This window comes from Rhinatrema bivittatum, chromosome 9, assembly GCF_901001135.1.
Source record: "Rhinatrema bivittatum chromosome 9, aRhiBiv1.1, whole genome shotgun sequence".
NCBI classification, from domain to species: Eukaryota; Metazoa; Chordata; class Amphibia; order Gymnophiona; family Rhinatrematidae; genus Rhinatrema; species Rhinatrema bivittatum.
The window spans coordinates 171963761-171986246 of record NC_042623.1 but is presented as its reverse complement, the minus strand read 5'-3'; the positions used below and the strand labels follow the sequence as shown (position 1 = coordinate 171986246).

The following is a 22486-nucleotide window of genomic DNA, read 5'->3' as shown; positions in this document are numbered from 1 at the left end:
CCTGAGCCCAGCAGCAAGACAGCAACAGCCAGAGAGGAAAAAGCAGCAGCAGCCAGGAAGCAAAGCTGCATCAGCACCATAATGATAATGATGGTGGCCCCTGATCCTGAAGCCATGGCCACAGCCAGGAAGCACCAAGCCAGCCCAGGGTCTCCCTCAACCCATTTGTCCTCACAGCAGTATCTGTGCATCATCAGTCAGAGTTTTGTCTTAGAACATAGCCTTGCTGGGTGAGACAAATGTCCATCAAGCTCTTCATCTTATCTATGACAGTGGCCAGTTTGGATCATAAGTACATAGTGGATACAAAAAAATAGTAGACTGATTCTTTGTTGCTCACTCCCAGGCTTAAGTGATGGCTCTCCCAAATCTTCCTGGCTAATAATTGTTTATGTACTTTTTGTCCAGGAACTTGTTCAAACCTCTCTTGAACCCCCGCTATACTAATCACTTGACCTCATCCTCTGGCAACAGATTCCACAGCTTGATTGTGTCCTGAATGAAAAAAAAAACATTTTCTACAATGTTTAAATTTACTGGTTGTGAATTTCATAGAATGTCCACTGGTTTTGGTATTTGAAAGAGTAACTAACTGTCCACTGTTTACCTGTTCCACCGCACTCTTAATTTTATAAACTTCTGTCATATCCCTTCTGTATAGCTTTTCTTCATAAGGTACCTTGTCTTCATTTTTGTCACCCTTCTCTGTACCTGTTCCAGATCTGATATGGGTCTTTTTTTGAGATGGGATGACCAGAACTGCACACAGTACTCTGTGTGTGGTCACAACATGCATTGATACAAAGCCATTGTGATAGTCTGTTTTATTCTCCATTTTATTCTCCATTTTATTCTCCATAGTCTGTTTTATTCTCCATTGCGATGGAGAAGGTACAGAGAAGGGCTACCAAAATGATAAGGGGAATGGAACAACTCCCCTATGAGGAAAGACTAAAGAGGTTAGGACTTTTCAGCTTGGAGAAGAGACGACTGAGGGGGGATATGATAGAGGTGTTTAAAATCATGAGAGGTCTAGAACGGGTAGATGTGAATCGGTTATTTACTCTTTCGGATAGTAGAAAGACTAGGGGACACTCCATGAAGTTAGCATGGGGCACATTTAAAACTAATCGGAGAAAGTTCTTTTTTACTCAACGCACAATTAAACTCTGGAATTTGTTGCCAGAGAATGTGGTTCGTGCAGTTAGTATAGCTGTGTTTAAAAAAGGATTGGATAAGTTCTTGGAGGAGAAGTCCATTACCTGCTATTAAGTTCACTTAGAGAATAGCCACTGCCATTAGCAATGGTTACATGGAATAGACTTAGTTTTTGGGTACTTGCCAGGTTCTTATGACCTGGATTGGCCACTGTTGGAAACAGGATGCTGGGCTTGATGGACCCTTGGTCTGACCCAGTATGGCATTTTCTTATGTTCTTATGTTCTTATGTTCTTTCCTAATAATTCCTAACATTCTTCTCTTTTTTTTTAACCACCACCACATACAACTGATGATTTCAAAATATTGTCCAAAAGGACTCCAAGATCCTTTTCCTGAGGGTGAATCCTAATACAGCATTGTGGTGAATCCTAATACAGCATTGTTTACCTGTAGTAGGATTCTTTATGGACAAACCAGCAACAAAACAGCTACATAAGTGGGTAATGTCATTTGATGTAGCAGTTTAGAAGAAATGCTCTCATAGTCTAAAAGTCTTTCTGAGCTCCATGCTGCCACTGCTGCCTCAAGTTACTTCAGTCTATTTTCATCCGCCTCAGTATTTAATGGGAAAGTTTTTTTTTCATTCACTTTCTTTTTAGGTATCGCTGTGGTTTTTGGTTTTTGTTTTTTTTTGGAAAGCACAATTTTTTCAAGTTTTAGTTTTTTCCTTTTTATATCCCAGTCTTTAAATAGAATCCTTTTTCTTTATTTTCTTTAAAATGACGGAGAAATCACCAAGGGCAGGAAAGAGCTGTTCAAACTATGCTCCAACTGCCATCACCAGATGGGGAGACAAGACCTTCGACTTTGTCTGAAATGCCCTGGTCCCACGCATGATCCTACTCATTGAGGGCCATGTGGTAGGATGTCGCTTCATGCCAGGGCCTAAAAAAGTGTGAAGTTTGTGTGAATTCTCTTTCAAAAAAGGGGGTCACACTTCGAGACAAGTACCAAAACAGAGTCTTGGGGGAGCTTAGGGTCATCTTCCCCACACAAGGTGCTAGCAAAGTATTCACCACCACCTGTTTGTAAAAAGTATCACACCAAAAGTAAGATGCATTTAGACTCTTTGCTATCAGCCAGAAAACATTGCACTGAAGAAAAGCCTTCAGCGCCATTCACTAAAAAACTTTGTGCTGAAAGTGAGTCCGGTGTTGTCAAATAAGAAACATTGCACTGAAGCCATGATGCAACAACATTAGCACCATCCATTCATGGCACCAAATCTGACACAGAAGGCTTTGGTGCCATACAATCCTGAGATGGGATCCTTGGAGCTGAAGATATCAGTGCCAAAGATGAGCATTCCATCAGTGCCGAAGCATATTGGGGCAGATAAACCATTTTGCCAGGGAAGTGGGTCTTTCTCTTCATACAAAACTTCATCTCCTAATTTGGAACACCAAACTGATAACTTCTTTCATGGGGCTGCACCACTGGCCACTCTCCCAGTCCCAATCCAGAAGGAATCCTATGAAAATGAATGACACAACTTGTGGTTATGTGTCTATTGCTTATCCTTACCCTGGTCCTCGGACGTCCAGCCAGGCGCTCAGGTCATGGCGTGCGTTCATGCACCTTCGCTGCCATGAGCGCATGCCGTGACCTTGGACGTCCAGCTGGGCGCTCAGGTCACGGCGTGCGTTCATGCACCCTCGCCGGCAGGGGCTGCTGGAAGCCACCTCGCATGGGGAGCGCCCGATCTGCCCCGGGCTGCTGAAGCCGCTCTCGCTGCCGGCTGCCCCCGGGAGGAGGGGAGAGAGGACTGGGGCTGCTACGGAGACTGGGACCCATGGTCGCGGCCAGGGCAGGTAGCGGGGGCTGTGGGAAAGTTTGCCCGATCCTGTTGAGTGCAGGTTTTATCAAGCACAACAATGCTCCACCACCCTGGGTTTGAAAGTTATTTTTCAGAATACTGTTCGCATTGCAGTGGAAAGGAGAATGCATTGACATAGCGGAGAGAGGAACTGGGACGCTTAAAAAAATCTTTCATCCTTCCAGTGATGGGATTAGTCGCGATCTGAAGAGTGGCTTTCCCGGTGCGTTGGATTTTAGGTTGGGCAGGCAAGAGTTTAGGTTATGCTTGGAAACAACAGGTCCTTCCTTCCTTCCTGCTCTGGAGCTGTCAGCGCGCCCGCACGGGAGATCGGCACCCATGGACGCGACCAGGGCAGGTGAGTGGGGGCTGGGGGAAAGTTTGCCCAATCCTGGCTCCTCTAAAGGTCTTGTCCCGGGGGGTGAGGGGGTCGTTTGCCCGTGAAATTTCATCTCTCTGACCTGACGCTCCACACTAACGCAGGGGTAAGGGTAGGCGGTAAATTAGCAGGTTAAACACGCGGCAAAACTGCAGGTTAAAAAGGCGATAATCGGGGCGCACATTACTGTATGGGAGGAAATAGCTAATCCGATCGTTTACATCTCATATACATGCCGCGGGCGGAAAGGGTTACCCGTTGATTTAAAGAAGCGGTAAGGATGGGTTAAAAGGGATAGTGAATCGCGGGTTGGACTTTCGCGGCCAAATTGTGGGTACAAAGCTGGTTAGAAGCAGGGTAACCGCGGCCACGCTTTATTGTATCGGCCTGTAAAAGAGGGTGTTCTCTTCTGGAGGAGGTCTCCACCACTCGTCTCCTAAGTCAATAGGCTCAGGCTTATCCTCAGAGCTGCTCACCACCTCCACCTCCACCTTCTTTCTTTCTTCATCTGGTTCAAGTAAAACACCTTCCTGTTCCTGACCCGCCCTTCCGTCCGACAAGCTCTCACTCTTCTCCCACCATGCCTAGGCTTTCTTGTCCTCTTGATAGGGTAAAACCAGGGAAGTTCCTCCTTCTCCAGAGCCCCTGTGCTTTCTGGGAATTGGAATTTGTCTCCTGTTCTGATATCTTTTACATACTGGATCCTATTACCAGGTTTTCTTCACAGCCCAGCTTCTTTCCTTCACCAGGGGAATATAATGCCCATCACACTCCTCAGAGAAATTCCCTTACCAACATCAAAAGAATATCTTTCTTTCGTACAAAGGCTATGGTCCAATTTTGTAATGAACTGTTATACCTTCTACCCAAAGCAAGACTTCTCTCTACCTGTTTTGGAAAGGCTTGCTGCTGAAATGTAATTACACTCCCCTGTTATTCCTTACCAGAAGATTTGCCCAGACAAGTCTACTGCTCTTTTGTCACCAGTGCATAATTGTATACCTAAAATTTCTCCAGTAGTGATTTCTGATTTTGAAGTATCCAAATACTTAGACCATTCAGGATCTTAGCATTCAATTGAGTTGCCATTCAGTTCTTCTCCAGATCCTATCCAGCATTTCTTCATAAAATGTTAGAGGATATAATTGTCTCATTACAGGAAAAAATTCAACACCAAGGAGGATTATAGGGTATACTTAGTTTTATTCAACCAATGAAACAAAAACAATTCCCAGGCACAAGGCCTTACAAGATCTGCAGACAAAACTGTTAAAACTCCTCATACAGTACTTCCAGTGGCAGAAAATATTGACCGTAAAATATCGAGTTACAACCAAGTCCTGGGCATACTTGAGTATAACTTGACGTGACTCTCCAATGATCAAGATGGCAATGAAAAAAGCAAAAAAATGTTTCCAGTGCCCTCTCCCTTCCCTCTCCCCTCCAGAGAAAGAATCCAAATTATTGGATATTGTAGGAATAAAGCAATTTCAATCAGTTAATCTAATATTGTGGATTGCAGCACACAAATTATAAATGATGCAATATTTATATAACACCTTGCAAAAATTAGTCTTCTCAGACTTTACAGAGAGTCAAGAGAAAGTTATCTCCTTGATTAATGAAGTGAAGGAGTGCTCAAAACATATGACCAGAGCAATATATGATTTAGTCGATCCAGCCTTCAAATCATCCACTGTATCAATCAGAATGCCTCAAGAATTCATGAAAACATCCATAACAAAATAACGAATGCTCCATGCAAAGGAGAAAATTTATTTGGACAAAAAGTAAAACAAGCAGTTGACATCATTAAAGTACATTGCTGAATACTACAAACACTTATATCAGCCTCAATGGACCATTCAGTTCAGAAAAACTAGCAGCAGGTGTTTAGAAAACCTTATTCTGCTAAGAGGAGTTACTATCCCTACTCTTATTACAAACAGAGGCCTTATCTACAGCAACAACAGCATCAGTAGCAGCAACTACAGCAGAAACATCCTTTTATAAATTATCGTCTAAATTTTCAAAAGTTTTCCCCTCTTCTGTCCTCACTTTCATCGTCATTCTCGAACAGAAAGTCAATTTCCTATTGGAAGCCAAGGCAATAGAATATGCTGCACAAAATCAGAAGGGGAAGGGATTATATTCCAGATATGTCCTCATCACCCAAAAATAGGGAGGTCTTCAACCAGTTTTGGTCCTGAGAAAATTAAATACCTACCTGAAAAAAGAAAAATTCTAGATGTTTCTGGGAACTATCCAACCTCAGCTGAAGATAGGCAGTTAGCTAGCTTCTTTAGATATATGTATTTAAGAACATAAGAAGTTGCCATACTGGGTCAGACTGAGGGTCCATCAAGCCCAGCATCCTGTCTCCTACAGTGGCCAATCAAGGATACAAGTACCTGACAAGTACTCCAACATTAAATAGATCCCATGCTATTAATGCCTGTAATAAGCAGTGGATATTTCCTAAGTCAGCTTGACTATTAGCAGTTTATGGACTTCTTATCTAAATCTTTGTTAAACCCAGATAAGCTAACTGCTTTAAGCACATACTCTGCCAAATTTTAAAATATGTATGCCTGCCTTATCCATTATCCAAGGCAAGAAACAGTAAAAATGTACATAATAATACTCAACAAACAAACTAGACAATGAGAGAACCTGCAATAAAATCCTCAAAATAAAAAAAAAAAATGCAGTGACGATAAGGGAGCAAAGCAACATGCCCAGGGGCAGATTGACCTATCTGGACTTCGGGCGTACTCCGGTGGACCGGTTCAGCCAATTATGTGGGTTGGTGTTAGTCGCAGCAGCCCCATGCCTGCAGAGCCGCTGCAACCAACGCCAGCCTGCAGTAGTTCTTATTAAAGAGCAGAAACAAACTTATTTTACAAGGAAGGCCGCAGCAGTGTGGGGCCTGTTCTCCCCTCACTGCTCACTAGCATCATGGCAATGTGACCCTGTGACATGCTCCTTGCTCTCTCTGGTTGCCCGTCTTCCTCCCAACACCATGGCAGTGGTGGTGGCAAACCCTCCCAATGCTTCTCCAGCTGAAGGCTGCCGCCAGAGCTGAATTAAAGAAGAGGGAGCTTAAGGAAGAGGAAAGCTGTGGACCAGCATCGGAGCCCAGGCTGGTGAGGCCAATAAAAGAAGAGGGAGGCTGCGGGCTGATGCTCTGGGCCACTGTTGGAACCCAGACCGGCGGGACTGAATTAAAGAAGAGGGAGGCTGTGGACTGCCACTGGAGCCAGGCCAGCGGGGTCGAAAAAAAGAAGAGGGGAGGCTGTGGACTGTCCTCAGAGCCCAGGCCAGCAGGGCCTGGGCTCTGAGGCCACCTCCAGAGCTGCGGGCCACCGCCAGAGCCCATGTCAGCGAGACCGAAGAAGGAAGAGTGAGACCGCCTTCCAGGGAAAGATAAAGCAGAGGCACAGTTGTGAGAGAGGGATCATGGTTCTCTGTGTGTGTGTGTGAAAGAAGGAGGTCAGCATGGTTCTGTCTCCATATGAGTAGGAGGGAGCATGGTTCTGTGTGTGTGTGTATGAGAGAGGGAGCATGGTTCTGTGTGTGTGTGTGTGTGTGTGTATGAGAGAGGGAGCATGGTTCTGTGTGTCTGCCTGCCTGTGTGAGAGAGGAATGATCTGGAAAGGTTAGGGGTCTGTACTTTTATTTTAAACATTTATAGCCTGCCCTTCCTATGTTCAGGGTGGGTTACAATATCACATTCACAGATTTATTTTTTAAAACATGGTGACAAAGTCACATAAAATAAAATTGCATAGCAACAAGTAGTCAAACAATCATATTCCTGGATTTAGATATTAAAAGCAAATTTAAATAAAAATGTCTTTAAAACTTTCTTAAAAACTAGGATGTTTTAGGTTTCTGAGTTCATTTTGTAACGAGTTCCAAAAGGTTGGACCTGATATTGAAAGTGCTCTTTCCCTAGTTTCATCCAGACATGCGATTTTAGGGGAGGGGATACCCAGAATTTTCTGATTTGCTGATTGGAGGAATCTCGCCAGGGAATGTATTTTCATGATGGCGTTTATCCATGTTGATTGAACATTATGTGTGAGAGAATGTACAATTGTGGCAAATTTATACTGAATTCTGAATGCTATTGGTGACCAGTTAAGTTGCTGTAAAATTGGGGTAATGTGCTCACGAACTGGTGTGTCAGTAAGGGAGCTGCAGAGTTTTGGATAATTTGTAATGGGCAGTGCTTTTTAATATATTTATAAATGATCTGGAAAGGGGTACAATGAGTGAGGTGATCGGATTTGCAGATGACAGAATTATTCGGAGTACTTAAATCTCAAACAGATTGTGATAAACTGCAGGAGGACCTTGAGAAGCTGGAAGATTGGGCTTCCAAATGGCAGATGAAATTTAATGTGAACAAGTGCAAGGTGATGCATATAGGGGGAAATAACTCTTGCTTATACTTACATGATGTTAGGCTCCATATTGGGAATTACCACCTAGGAAAGAGATCTAGGCGTCATAGTGAAATAATCAGCTCAGTGTGCTCTGGTGGTCAAAAAAAGCAAACAGAATGTTTGGAATTATTAGGAAGGGAATGGTGAATAAAACGGTGGATGTCATAATGCCCCCTGTATCGCTCCATGGTGAGACTTCACCTTGAATCCTGTGTGCAGTTCTGTTCACTGCATCTCAAAAAAGATAGAGTTGCATTGGAGAAGTACAGAGAAGTATAACCAAAATGATAAAGGGGATGGAACAGCTCCCCTGTGAGGAAAGGCTAAAGAGATTAGGGCTGTTCAGTTTGGGGAAGAGATGGCTGGGGGGGGGGGGGTGGGATAGGATAGAGATCTACAAAATCATGAAAGGAACAGGTAAATGTAAGTTGGTTATTTACTGTCTCAGACAATAAAAGTTAGACAATGAAGATAGAAAGTACGGTAGCTCATTTAAATCAAATCAAAGAAAATTCTTTTTCACTCAACACTCTGCAATTCATTGCCAGAGGATGTGGTTATGGCAGTTAGTGTAACTGGGTTTAAAAAACGTTTGGATAAGGTCCTAGAGGAGAAGTCCATAAACTGTTATTAATCAATAAGGAATAGTAGCTTGGGATTTATTTAATGTTTGAGTACTTGCCAGGTACTTGTGACTTGGATTGGCCACTGTTGGAAACAGGATACTGGGCTTGATGGATCCTTGGTCTGACCCAGTCTTGGTCTGACCCAGTCTTAGGTTATTATGTTCTTATGTACTATGAATTAACTTTTTCCTGTAAAATCTTATTCCAGATGTATAATCTTTAATTGTGTGTGTGGAAGATGGGGCTGGGATTGGGGGTTGCAAGTCTGTAAGAGTTTCCTAGGGTTCCTAATGCACTGTTTCCATGTTAGAAAGCAGAATTCCATCTGGAGCTCTCTCTGCCGCTCTCGACCAGTCTTGGCTGCAGCAGTGATGCATATAGTTTTGGCCACGGCTTAGTTTTTTCTTTTTCTTAAGTCCTGGAGGAAGCCAGCAGTATGGATTACTTCTTGTACCCCCATCCCTAATCAGGAGTAGGTAGGTAGAGCAGAGCCTCGGTCAGTGTTTCCCAACCAGTATGCCTTCAGACCTGACCAGGAAAGTCATCACTGCCTGATGCTTTGATCCAGGACACCACCTGGGCTCTGCTCTCAGCACCTTGCAGCAACAAGACATACCAGCAGTGGCTCTTAAACTGATAGGAACTCCTTTTTAAAAACATGCATAATCATTGCATGCCTCATCCTAGCTATTGCATGAGCCCTGGAGTGTGGTATTAATGGACAGCATGTAGGGCAGAGATATCTGGGACCCATTTTGTGCAATGCATACAGGCCCTCCTCATCTTCCTTGTCTTTGTGTCCTTGAAGCCTCGGTCTTATCCCCAGGCCAAGGAAGATGAGGAGAGTGTGCACTGAGCCCTGGATGCGACTTATTTTGAGTGCTGTGAGCAGCAGTGAAGGAGTTCTGTCAGCCACATGCACCAGCCAAGGTAACTAACTGAGCCAGTTGCTCACACCACACCAGTTCTCCCTTGGGAGCTGATGCATTGTGACAGATTCATGTGTGTCTTTGTCCCTCTCTTTTTTTGGAAGCAAGACAAGTGGGGCTTTTGTTGCGTTGGCCAGCCATGGAACCCGTGACCGGCCTTCCTTACCCTTCACTGTTGCCTTCTCGGGAACGAGTTCCGGCTCCGCTGCGACGCGGAGGGAGCGCCTCCAGCGCTTCCCTCCTCGCTGCGGTCCTGACTGCTGCCGACAGCCTCACAGCATGGCAGAGACCCCGCCGCCACACTCTCTCCAGGTCTGGCTTCCTAGGCGCGTGTGCGCGCCTTTCTAAATTATTTAAAGGGGCCCGCGAAGGCTGCCAGCCCTTTCTCAGTGACGTCACTGGGTTCCGGTATATAAGGCCGTGCCCAGCTTTCCTTGGTTGCCTTTGCAACAGGTCTCCACACTGGTCGTGTACTTCGTTGCCTCCTGGTGATTCCTCCGTGTTCCTGATCCCTGCGAGTTCCTGTAGCTGATTGCCTTCTTCGTTCCTGCATTCCTGATTCCCAGCTTTCCTTCAGACTGATATCTTGGACCCGACCTCCACTTTGCCCGACCACGCCATTGATCTTCTCCTGGACCCGACCTCTGCTTTGCCCGACTATGCCATTGATCCTCTCCTGGACCCAACGTCTGCTTTGCCCGACCACGCTGTTGATATTCTCCTGGACTCGACCTCTGCTTTGCCCAACCACGCCATTGATCTTCTCCTGGACTCGACCTCTGCTTTGCCCGACCACGCCGTTGATCTTCTCCTGGACCCGACCTCTGCTTCGTCTGACCATGCTTCTGATCTTCCCCTAGCCCAGACCTCTGCCTTGCCTTGCTACTGCTCCTGGATTTCCGCCTGCCCTGACTTCAGCTTGTTCTACAATGCTTCTCTTGTCTTGGTCCTGGACGTGGCCTCTCAGGCTTCGGCCTGTTCTTGCTCGGGCGCCCCCTGTCAGACTTTGGTTCCTTTTGGCGCCCGGGTCTCCGGAACTCCGCCTCGTCCAGCACAGACTCCTCAGTTCTACAGTTGCTGCCTCTAGGCTGACCTCTCCATCTTCTCCTCGACAGCTGCATACAGAGTCCCACCTAACTCCAGCCGGCCCCATTCTTCCTCTGATGAAGTCACTGCCTTCAACACTGCCTCACATAATTGCTGTGCAATTTGTGGCACATTTGCGTAAGCTGCTTCCTCAGATAGGCCTCTTAGCGTAGATTATTCCGGCGTGTTCTATTTTCTATATCCTCCATTTTTAATGCCTCTTCTTCTTCAACACGAATGATCTCTTGTTGTGCTGATAGTAGAGATTTAATTTGAGAGGCCCGTTCCTCTTGTTGCCCATCAGTGTCTTCAACCCTTTTGCCAAGTCCATGAGGTCCGCACATATATCCGACAGAGTCTCCCGAAACTGCCCCTTAAGTGTCCTGATTTCCATCTTTATGTCTTGAAACCACGATTGAAATCTTTTTTTATAAGCGGTTTATCTTCCATCTCCAGAACTGTCGTTGTTGGCTCCAATGCCATCTCTTCATTTGCTAACTCTGCCATGGGCGTTGACTCCCCCAAGGCCGCAAACGTCAATCCGCTGGCATCATACAAGTATTTTTGCAGATCCACCACTTTTTTCCGGAGGGACATGTTGTCTAAAGGTTGGTTTATCTCACCACGCTATTTATTTTGCTTTTTATAATGGGAAGACGATATTAAATCTTAAAATATGAGGGAGCGTGACGGAGAAGATTTTCAAGCGGCCATCTTAGGCGGATGACGTCACTTCCTCTCCCCCAATCATCTGTTTACCAAACGTTGAAGAGTAAAGCAGGCTCTGTGAATCATATAAACATTTAACTGTTTTAATATTTTACATCCCTGCTTTTAATGCACAAGAAATGCCATTTTGACCATGAAATGCAAAAATTCTCTGCTGAACAAAAAAAAACAAAAACCTTGTGCTAGATGTCATAAGAACAAGGGTATAAACTCAGGAAAATATATCCCTTACCTATACAATATTGGGCTGTTTCTACACCTTGGAAGCAGTGCATGCAAATTTATCTCATGCATATTCATTGTGGATAGCCTGAAAACCTGACTGCCGGGGGGGGGGTTCTCCAAAACAGGTTTGGGAACCACTGGTATAGAGCAATGAAAATATCATAAATAACTAATGGTTAGAGCAGCAGGCTGTGAAGCAGGAAAGCCAGAGTTCAAATCCTGCTGACATTCCTTGTGACCTTGGGCAAGTCACTTCAATCTCTGTTGCCTCAGGTAAAAACCTAGGGGCCTATTTACTAAGCACTTTCCCCTGGACGCAACATGGGAGAAAACCTTTAGAAAATAGGGCCCTTAGATTGTAAGCCCTCTGGGGATATGGAAATACTTATGGTACCTGAATGTAATCTACTTTGAAATATCACCAAATGTGGAATATTAATAAAATAATAAAAGACAATAGCAGTATGAAATTGGATAGTGGACTTTGCATGTACCTCACAAAGATTTGACTTGAAAATAAATTGTTCTTCCTATGTTCTTCCTATGATACAGCTGAAGCTCCTACCTTTGACGAAGAATGGTGTCGGAAGATTTCAAAGTTCAAGACCCCTGGACGTAAATCCTATTTAGATGCTCCAAAGCACAAAGGTTGTCATCGTGCTGAAATGGGGCCTAAGGATGGTGGTTCAGGAAAGTAAGATTGTCATGACAATTTTTTCACAGGCTTATATTTCCATTGTTGTAAAGAACCTTAAAATTGAATAACTTATTGTCCAGTTGGCTTAAGAAAATGCTAAATAACTGGCTTGCCTGTAAATATCATACTGGTGCTAGGAGGCAAGAAGAAAGGGTTTTTCTTTTGTTAGTTTCTTGTCTACTAAATTCCTGTTGGCTTGGAGCCGGGCCCAGAAATGGTTTTAAACCCAGAAATGGTTTAAATTCAGTTTAAATTCAGATGTCCATACTCAAAATGGTTTCTCCAGCTAACTTTTAGCCAGACAAACCCTGAAATTTGCAAATCTCACGCTCTCACCAGCAAAATTGTTACTTGGTTAAGTCATTACCTGGCTAAATTGAAGTTGGATAAAGAGGTGAGTGGCAGGGGGCATTCTGGGATCAAGTGCCAATACTTAGCTGGGTATACCTGGTTGAGGAAGACTCTGTCCTAAATATAGCTGAGTAATTTACCTGGATAATGTTATCAGAATATACTCAGTAGCATACTTACCCAGATAACTTTATCCAATGATGCTTTTCCTCTCCAGATTACTGAATATTGACTTAATAACTCATAGAAATGAATGACAAGTAAGGTTTAACAAGTCAAAACTAGGAGCCATCCGATAGCTGAAGAAAGATAATCTCTGGGTTGAACAAAGTGGCTCCTGAAGAGAGGAGATATGTCCTGAAATCTGACCTACTAACTATACCAGTATTCAAAATCTTGCACTGTGCCTGTTGGGTATAGAAACAATACTGAAGCAAAAATAAATTCAGAAATGGATATAAAATAATCAAAAGATTTATCTAATGCATCCTTTCTTTTTACACCTGGTATAAGCAAGTTTGGTTTATGGTAAAGATGGGGAAACTCAGTCTTAAGGGTACTTTTGTAGAAAAGATTTCCTTTATAAAACTCTGCAAAGTACATAATTTGGACTAGTCCCATAGCTTTAATGGCAATTGTGCTCTACTAGTGATAAGTTTAGATCTTGTATTCTTTGCAGCTGATGGGTCTTTGATGCACTGGCCTTGAAGGAAAGGGAAGGCCATCTTTTACCCCTGTAAGTGCCACTGAATACTTAAGTCTTATGAGAGTTGCTTTCCCATCAGTCTTATAGCATTGCCTTACTTCTGGAAGGTAATGCTGTAAGACGAGGGAGAACCTGCAGAGAATCAAAGTGCAGCGTGAGATGTATGTTTTCAGTTCTGTAAACGGGTGCTTTCTTGACACAGACATAGGGATGCATTTTTATACAACTGTATTATAAAACTATTCTCAAATGAAACCTTCTCAGAAATGACACTTTCTTAAAGAAACAATAGGCAACCCCCCCCCCCCCAAAATAAAGTAAGAGTGGCTAAAAGGAAATAAAGGAAAGCATAATAAACAGAAAAGTGAAAAGCATCTGTGTCCGGATAGATACAGGGAGGGCAGCAATAAAAGTAATTTCTGCATGCAAAAATGCTGTTTTACCCTTGAAAATGAGCTCTCTTAATTCCTGCCCTCTACAAGGGAAAAAGTATGAACATACGTCAGCACAAGCCCTTTTTTCTGTGGATTTTGTAGCTTTTCCTGGTGTGGAACACAGTAGGGGGAGGCAACTACATGCCTAGTTTTGGATATTAAAAACGACATATTTTTCCCCTAAAAAAATCCCAAAGACTTACCTGCGCTAATTTGTGCAGGTGCTTTTCAGAGGGAGGTGGAAATAATTGAAGCAGAGCTACTGGCAGAGGTTTCCAGACCATGGGTAGTTTGATTATCCCGGTGGTTCCGAACCTGGGTCCATAGACCCCTAAGGGATCCGCAAGACCATCACAGGGGGTCCAAGAAGGGAAGTAACCAAAGTGCAATTGCTGAGGAATAGAACGTGCTGACCTTATCTCTGAGGAGCTCTACTCCATGGCACCTGATGTATAACCCCATTGCTTGATCTTATACCAAGGAGAGGAAGATTGTAGCCTTAAGAAGCCCAAACTGGCCTGGAGAGGAAGCGGGGAAGAGTGTGGCTGATTGCCACCACAAGGAGTCAGAGGTTGCGGCAAGAGGAGGCGGGAAGCACGCTGCCACCAGCACCTTCACCAGCCACTGCTCCACATGACCAGAGGCGGCAGCAGCAAGCAGGATGATGATCCTGAGGAGCATTTCTGGCCACTGCTCCCTGTGCTCTGGCTGTCCCGCTGGCCTGACAGTGAGGGAAAAATGCTCTATTGAGAGAGCAGTATGGCCATGGTGGGGGTTGGCAGTAAGGCATTAGTGGGATCAGCACTCAGAAAGGGGTGGAGAAAGGGTCACAGAGAGGAGAGGCCAAAAGGGGGAGGGTATAGGAGAGAAAGCCCTTGGAAAGGGCCTTAAGAGGGAGAAGGGCAGGAGGGAGGGCTATAAACTGCTTGGCACCTTATGGATGCCTTAAATGACCTGCTGCAATCTCTGGTTTTACTGAGATGTTTGTGCCTTGAAAATGCTGCAACAACATATGGCTGTGCTGAGATATTGCTATTCTTATCCAATTAGGCCTGTGTTGATTTTACTGAGATGTGAGGTATTCCTAGTCCGGTGGTTGACTCATTTCAAGTTTAGTCCTGTCATTAATGGATATACAGTTTAGTCCTTACTGAAGTCTCCTTCACACTAGTTTGAATATATTGTACCCTACCTTGGGTGAATTTCTTATTAAAAAAAGATGGGTAATAAATCCAAATAAATAAAAGAGCACATGTGATGGGAGCATGGGGAAGAGGACCAAGGAAGGGGCTGCAAGGGGAAGAGGATAGGAGGCAAGGCACTCGGGGAGGAAGGGAGAGATCATGGGGAAGGGTATGCAGCCCTCAGAAAAGGGCCATGGAGGAAAGAGTGAAGGGAGGGAAGCACTCAGGAAGGATCCTTGAGGAAGAGGACAGAAGAGACCTCATTAAGGAAGGGGTCCTGGATGAGGGAAGGTACCTGGGAGGGGTCACAGGGGAAAGGCAGAAGGGAGAGCACTCAGAAAGGGGTCCGCAGGGTAGGAGGGAAGGCACTTGGGAGCAGGCCATGGTGGTGGTAGGGAGTAGCAGCCATGAAAGGGTCATAAATGCAGGGCAGGAAGGAGAGCACAGTTTATATCAGAAACCATTCCTTATTTAATATTCAGTTTCTGGAGTGCATATTATTTGTTGTCACATTATTCGGTTTTCTGTATGGCATTTAACTGCATGTAAACATTTAAGAGATGTATGCAGGGATCTGCAGAACGTTTGGAGGTTGAAAAGGGGTCCATGCTCCCCCAAAGGCTGGGGAACCCCTGATCTACCCCTTAGTCACTTTGTTAAAATGACTGTTTCTATTGTACGTGTCTGATTACTTTATGACGTCCAAATGACTGCAACACGGAGCCCAAAGAGTGGTCGCTCTCCGTGTCGTTTAAGCAACACCAGGCTAATGCCAGCCCAGTGCATAGACAAAACAGGGAGGGAGCACTGTACCTTCAGTCACTTCACGTAACAGCCTCCAATAAACTAAGGAGAGGCAAGAAATGAGAACAAATGCTACAAACTCTGTACATGGCCCGAAGTGTAAAAAAAAAAAAAAGCGCATTAGAGTTTCTATTGCTCGCAGTTGGGACATTTACTAATGCACATTCCGGAGTCAAAAGAATAGGTTTCCCCAAAATAATTTGCAGCATGTTAGTATCCTCCCTCCACAATCTACTTACTTTAGGACACTCCCACCACATATGGAAGAAAGTTCCCGACTTGCCACAACCCTTCCGACATAGGTCATTAGATTTAAGTTTCGCTCTATAAAGCCTATAGGGTGTAAAGTGCCACCGAAACAATACTTTTATGCTGATATTGAACATCCCTTAGTGTTTAGGAAAATCAAGTCCCATTCCTCCTTAGGAAACCTATTCTTTTGACTCCGGAATGTGCATTCTTAGAGCAATAGAAACTCTAATGCGCTACTTTTACAAATATGTTTGGGTACTGGATGTGTTTTGGCAGCCACGTGGAAGCAAGCACAAGTTCCGTCTGTGGATGTGGTGCTTCACAAATTGGACAATATGTGTATTCTTTACCAGATGACTGCTCAAACACACCATTGTTTACCTCGATTTAATCAAGTCTGGACTCCATATCGTGATTGGAGACAGTGTGATTTGCCTGGGCAGAAGATACCTCCGAGGATGGACAGCAAAGAGACTCTGTCATAGGGGACTCATATACTACCATGATGACGTTTATTTGATTTCTCGTAATCATATTCATGTTACAGTGCTGAGACGAATGTCAGTTGTGTATTGATCCTTATGCCTGTTACCTTTATAATGTTATTTACAAGCAATGTGCCAAATGAAAATCTTAAATTTAAAAAAAAAAAAAATCTGTTGAAGCAGGCAGTTTGGATTCATTCCATGTGATGAATTTCAAGTCATTTCTGCTTCGTCTGTTACTCCCCAGCCCAATGGAAACTCGAAAGCCTCTGCCGTTTGTGCTCATATCATCTAGCAGTAGTGTGTCCTGATCAGTAACACAGCTTGCCCGGAGAAGTCGAAGGTTCTCTGAGCAGTAACTAGCAAGGGGTTCTGCTTGGAAACTGAGCTAGAAACCAAGCAGATAGAAGTCATGCAGCAGCCGCACACGTGAATGAACTCTGCGCTTGTTTTCAGAAGCTGGCTTTCAGCAGTCTAAAGCCGCTTGAAATCCTTGGCCTCCATACTTAGAGTGCTAATTATGGCACCTATTTTAGAGATGATTTTCATGGCAGACACCTGTTAATCTGGAAATAGACTATAACCCGGTGTTTTAATGCTTTTCTTTTTTTTACATTTAGGCAGAAATCACACCCTAAACCAACTGTAGAAGGTTCCAGGAGACCCAAGGTTTCTTATGGATCGCCTCAATATTAAAGGCTCATCTGCTGTGAAAGCCAATAAAAACTAATGTGGTGAGCAATGGATTTATTTGTTTGGCTTTTGTCCTGAAGAGGCACTGAATCCTGGGTAGAAGACCGACCATTCTCTTGTGTCCTGAATTTATAGTTTGCCCTGCAGCATTAGTTATTTGGCATTAAATGTTCTTTCAGACTCCAGCTCCTTAGTAGTTATTTGAAAAGCCATGCCTTGTTTTGAGAAATAAAACAGCAATTAGTACGGAGATGCATTCTACTGACTTGGCAAGAATGGTGCCGCTCCATGTGAAAACTAAAATGTAAAATACACGTTCCAAGTTTTGTATAGTTCTGTAAGCCCTTTAAATCTATAGAAACTAGTTGAACCACATTTACGGTTAGGCAGAGAGAGTTCAAGCTCCCAGAAAATGACCTGCATAGTGGAGAGGTATTCCGGGGAGCAGAGTCGAGGCTGGGTTGGGAGTTCTGCGCTCACTTCTCTGTCGCACTGCATGAATGCTAAATGTTCTCCAAATTCCCTGCACAGATGGGCAGGTGTAAAATGTGCAGGGAGTTCTGCCAAGGTCGTTTTCAAAGGGGAAAGCATACACCACAAAGTCTGTAGATCAAAAGTACCCGGAGACTTTGCCCCAGTGCGGGCAGCGTTACAATGACCCCGTGGAGGGCAATTTTCATACTTCCCGCAAAAGTGCAAAGCATGTGGGGTTTTTATTTTTTTACCCATGGACTTTGCAGCAGTTTTCAAAGAGAAGGAGTTCCCTTTGAAAATGACCCTCAAAAGTACTTTCACAAGTTTGCCCGGCCCCTTTCTGCGGATACGTTTTCCAGTAAACGGCCGGGCGTACTTCAGAAAATGAAAAGGTTTGGGAGGACTTGCCCCGGGGAATGCCTCCTTTCACCGCAGATGATATTATTTGCGTACTGCCCATATGCTTGTGACTTTACCCTCATATAATGGGCAAAAGCGCGGTTCTACCTAAGGAAATGGCTTTGAAAATTTGGCTTCATGACACCATTTTTGTGATTTGTTACTGAGTGAAGTGATGGAAATCATCCCAGTTTAAAGCTGAATGTGACCCCATGCAAAAAGCCTTGATTTAAAACATTAATTTTATTTGTTTCATCAGTACTCAATATAAATAAATAAAGGATGCATTCTCATTGTTTGATATACAATTTTATTTACAACTAAACAGAATGATATGGCTTAATGTTTTGATTTGTTAATTGTATTGTACCCAACTGCTTTAAGACGGTACCTAGAATTTAAATGAACACACAGAGGCATTTACATTTACATTTTTTAAATAAAAAAACCCCCAAACCTTAAATGATGTCCTTGTATTTCTGTCTTCATACACATGCAAAAAGACAAAGGCTGCTTACTGGCCAGACTATCTTGAAACCAGGGCTGTTGGTTACTACTTACTATTGCAGATTTCTGCAGCACCACTAGATATACACAGCACTGTACAGATACAAGAGACAGACCCTTCTATATAGAGCTTGCAATGTGGTCCAAATACAGACAAGACAAACAAGAATATTTTTGTATAGACTGTGGCGGTGAGTGATAAAATAGTAATTTGAATCCATAGCCACAGAGAGCTCCAGTATGAGGCTAAACCATATGAGCTTGAAACCATCCAGGTAGGTGCGGTTTTAATCTGAAAGAAATGCATGATGGGCACCATGTTGAGTTAGAGGAAAATCTACATTTAGGGGCGGATTTTAAGAGCCCTGCTCGCCTAAATCCGCCCAAATCCGGGCGGATTTAGGCGTGCAGGGCCCTGCGCGCCGGTGAGCCTATTTTACATAGGCCTACCGGCGCGCGCAGAGCCCCGGGACTCGCGTAAGTCCCGGGGTTTTCGGGGGGGGCGTGTCGGGGGCGGGACCGAGCGCAGCGCCGTTTTGGGGGTGTGTCGGGAGCGTTTCGGGGGCGGGTCCGGGGGCATGGTTACGGCCCGGGGCGGTCCGGGGGCGTGGCTGCGCCCTCCGGATCGCCCCCAGGTCGTGTCCCGGCGCGCTAGCGGCCCGCTGGCGCGCGGGGATTTAAATCCCCCGACAAAGGTAAGGATGGGGTTTAGACAGGGCAGGGCGGGTGGGTTAGGTAGGGGAAGGGAGGGGAAGGTGAGGGGAGGGCAAAAGAAAGTTCCCTCCGAGGCCGCTCCGATTTCGGAGCGGCCTCGGAGGGAACGGAGGTAGGCTGCGCGGCTCGGCGCGCTCCGGCTATACAGAATGGGGTAGATTTTCAAACCGCGCGATTTGGCCTACTTTTGCTGGCGCATCAGGCGCAAGCAAAAGTACGCTGGATTTTAGTAGATACGCGCGGAGCCGCGCATATCCGCTAAAATCCGGGATCGGCGCACGCAAGGCTATGGATTCTGTATAGCCGGCGCGCGCCGAGCCGCGCAGCCTACCTCCGTTCCCTCCGAGGCCGCTCAGAAATCGGAGCGGCCTCGGAGGGAACTTTCTTTTGCCCTCCCCTCCCTTCCCCTACCTAACCCACCCGCCCGCCCGGCCCTGTCTAAACCCCATCCTTACCTTTGTCGGGGGATTTATGCCTCCCGGGAGGCGTAGCGCGCCGGGACGCTACCTGGGGGCAGGTACGGAGGGCGCGGCCACGCCCCCGGACCGCCCCGGACCATAACCACGCCCCCGGACCCGCCCCCAAACCGCTGCCGACACGCCCCCTAAATGCCACGCCGACCGGGCCCGCCCCCGACACGCCCCCCTCGGAGAACCCCGGGACTTACACGAGTCCCGGGGTCTGCGCGTGCCGGTGAGCCTATGTAAAATAGGCTCACCGGCGCGCAGGGCCCTGCTCGCCTAAATCCGCCCGGATTTGGGCGGATTTAGGCGAGCAGGGCTCTTAAAATCCGCCCCAATCCATAGCCTTGCGCGCGCCGATCCCGGATTTTAGCGGCTCCGCGCGTATCTACTAAAATCCCGCGTACTTTTGCTGGCGCCTGATGCGCCAGCAAAAGTACGCCTATTCGCGCGGTCTGAAAATCTACCCCTTAGTGTTTGCAATGAATCTGTTAGCTTGTTTGACACCCAATAGCAGATTACTCCTTTGGAGGAATACCTTGCTCAGCTTGCAAAATTTTGCTCTCAAAAGTTAGATGATGATTTTTCTTCTGCTCCTTCATACAGGAAGCTGAGTGTTTTTGATGGACCTTCATGGATTTAGTGCATTATTTTATGGAGGGGGTCCTTCCCCCCATGGATTTACCACTGATCCTTATAGTGAAAATGTGTGTTTATCCCAGGACAAGCAGGATGCTAGTCCTCACATACGGGTGACGTCACTGACGGAGCCCTATCGCGGGAAAAACTTCTGTCAAAGTTTCTAGAAACTTTTGACTGGCAGCCTGAGGCTACTGAGCAATACCCAGCGTGCCATGATATTCTCTGCCACAGGGGTCTCACTCCAGTCTTCGTTTTTCCGCGCTGCTCTCAGCATCGCGGTGACAGGAGCCCTATGAGTTTTTCTCACCTTTTGACTAAAAAAGTCAGCGATTTTTCTCATATTTTCCCCATTGCGGGTCTCATTTCTCATTTCTCACCAGACGGTGACAAAACTGATAGCGAATTTTCGCTTTTTCATTACTTCTTTTCCTTCACAAAATTTCTTCATCGGCGGCCGTCGATACAAACATGTCTTCGGGCTTCAAAAAATGCCCGGCCTGTAACTGAACCATGTCTGTAACAGATCCACATTTTGAATGTGTGATCTGTTTAGGAGAAAAGCATGATGTTTTATCATGCTTTTCTCCTAAACAATGTTCCCAATAACATGCCTGCCATGTTATTGGGAACATTGTTACCATGTTATAATGGTACCATGTTATAATGTAATATAGTTATATTTTACCTTGTTACTGTTACCATGTTATAATGTAATTTAGTTCTAGTCTTAATCTACCATGTTATAATGTAAAATAGGGCGGTCCCCGCCCTATCTCCAAGTTTCCTGTGAACCGATGTGATATTTCGATCGAATGTCGGTATATAAAAAAAAAAAAAAAAAAAATGCCAACAATGCCAGGAGATGACCCTGAAGGGTCGAAAGCTTAAACAGGAAAAGATGGCTCATCTTTTCCATCTCCAGCTTGTTCCCTTACCATCTACTTCGACGAAGTCATCTCCAACAGGAGTCACGAAGAAACTCTTGCTTAAAAAAAGACACCTCGAAGGATCCGGAGACGCTTCATTGCTGACTCCATCGGCAGCATTGACCAGGTCAGTCTCGGAACCGAGGCCTAAACATAAACATCGGCATAGTAGATCCTCGGCGTCCCCGTCGCTCCCCCCCCCACCCCCGGGAGAACCATCTGCAAAGCGGCATAAATCCACCGATGCTCCACTAACCTCCGTGTCTACTGTGCCATCGTCTACACCATCAACGTTGACACCCTCATCGACATCACAGTTACCATCGACTACTCAGGACTTAGCTGTTCTTATTAAGCAGATGGTAATGGAGGCCTTATAGGCGCAAGTTCCGGTGACATCGCCGATGCCGGCGGTTCCGCCGATGTCAGTCATCGAGTCGATGCCATCGATAACACCGATGCCGCAAACCATGCCAATGCCGTCTTCGACGGCCATGTCATCGGTACAATTACAATTGATGACAAGTTCCTTGGAACTTCGAAAAACTTCAATTTCAACTCCAATATCGATGTTTTCTTTTCTTTCAACATCGACAGTTCCATCGGTTCCACAACTGATACCCGTGTACACTATGGGACCCACCATACCTCCGGCTAAGAAAACAACGGTATTGAGACCAAAGTCATCGACTAAGTTGCAATCCTCGATGGCTCAACGTCCACCAACATTCTCTGAGCTTCCAAGGTCTGATGAATCAGTATTGCATGGTATCATTACCAAGAGGTACCATGACTTACTGGCCTCCCTGCCATCTAACCCAGTAGAAGAGCAGCTAGAGGACGTTACATCTGATGACCCTTTACCAGGACCCTCTGGTGTACCTCCCCCTAGTAGGACTACACCTCGTCAACACCAACCTACAGAATATGATACTTGGTCTGACACTGATTCAGATCCCTTATCTGAAGCATTTATGTCTGATCCGTCCCCACCTCATGCCAGGAAACAATCACCTCCAGAGGACTTTTCTTTCCCAATCTTTGTGCAGGAAATGGCGGATTCCATCCCTTTCAAGCTGCAAGCTGAACAGGACGCCAGGCAACAAACTTTGGAAGTCCTCCAATTTGTAGATCCCCCTAAACATACAGTTGCAATTCCTATTCATGAAGTCCTTTTGCAACTACAACAACGTCTCTGGGAGCATCCCTGCATGGTTCCTGTGATGAATAAAATGGTAGACACAACTTACCTGGTACAATCCACACCAGGATATCAAAATACACAGTTGCCACAC

The 22486-nt window shown here is 45.3% G+C and overlaps 1 protein-coding gene across 2 annotated transcripts in view; it reads left to right on the top strand.

Moving 5' to 3' along the window:
* The window catches only part of MLF1 (myeloid leukemia factor 1), a 131431-nt gene extending 113027 nt beyond the window's left edge, over positions 1-18404 (top strand). For both annotated transcript variants that reach the window (XM_029616120.1, XM_029616121.1), the window contains 2 exons: positions 12015-12156; positions 16996-18404. In XM_029616120.1, coding sequence (XP_029471980.1) covers positions 12015-12156; positions 16996-17071 — 218 coding nt within the window. In that variant the 3' untranslated portion in view covers positions 17072-18404. The remainder of the gene's footprint in view (positions 1-12014; positions 12157-16995) is intronic.
* The last annotated feature ends 4082 nt before the right edge of the window (positions 18405-22486 follow it).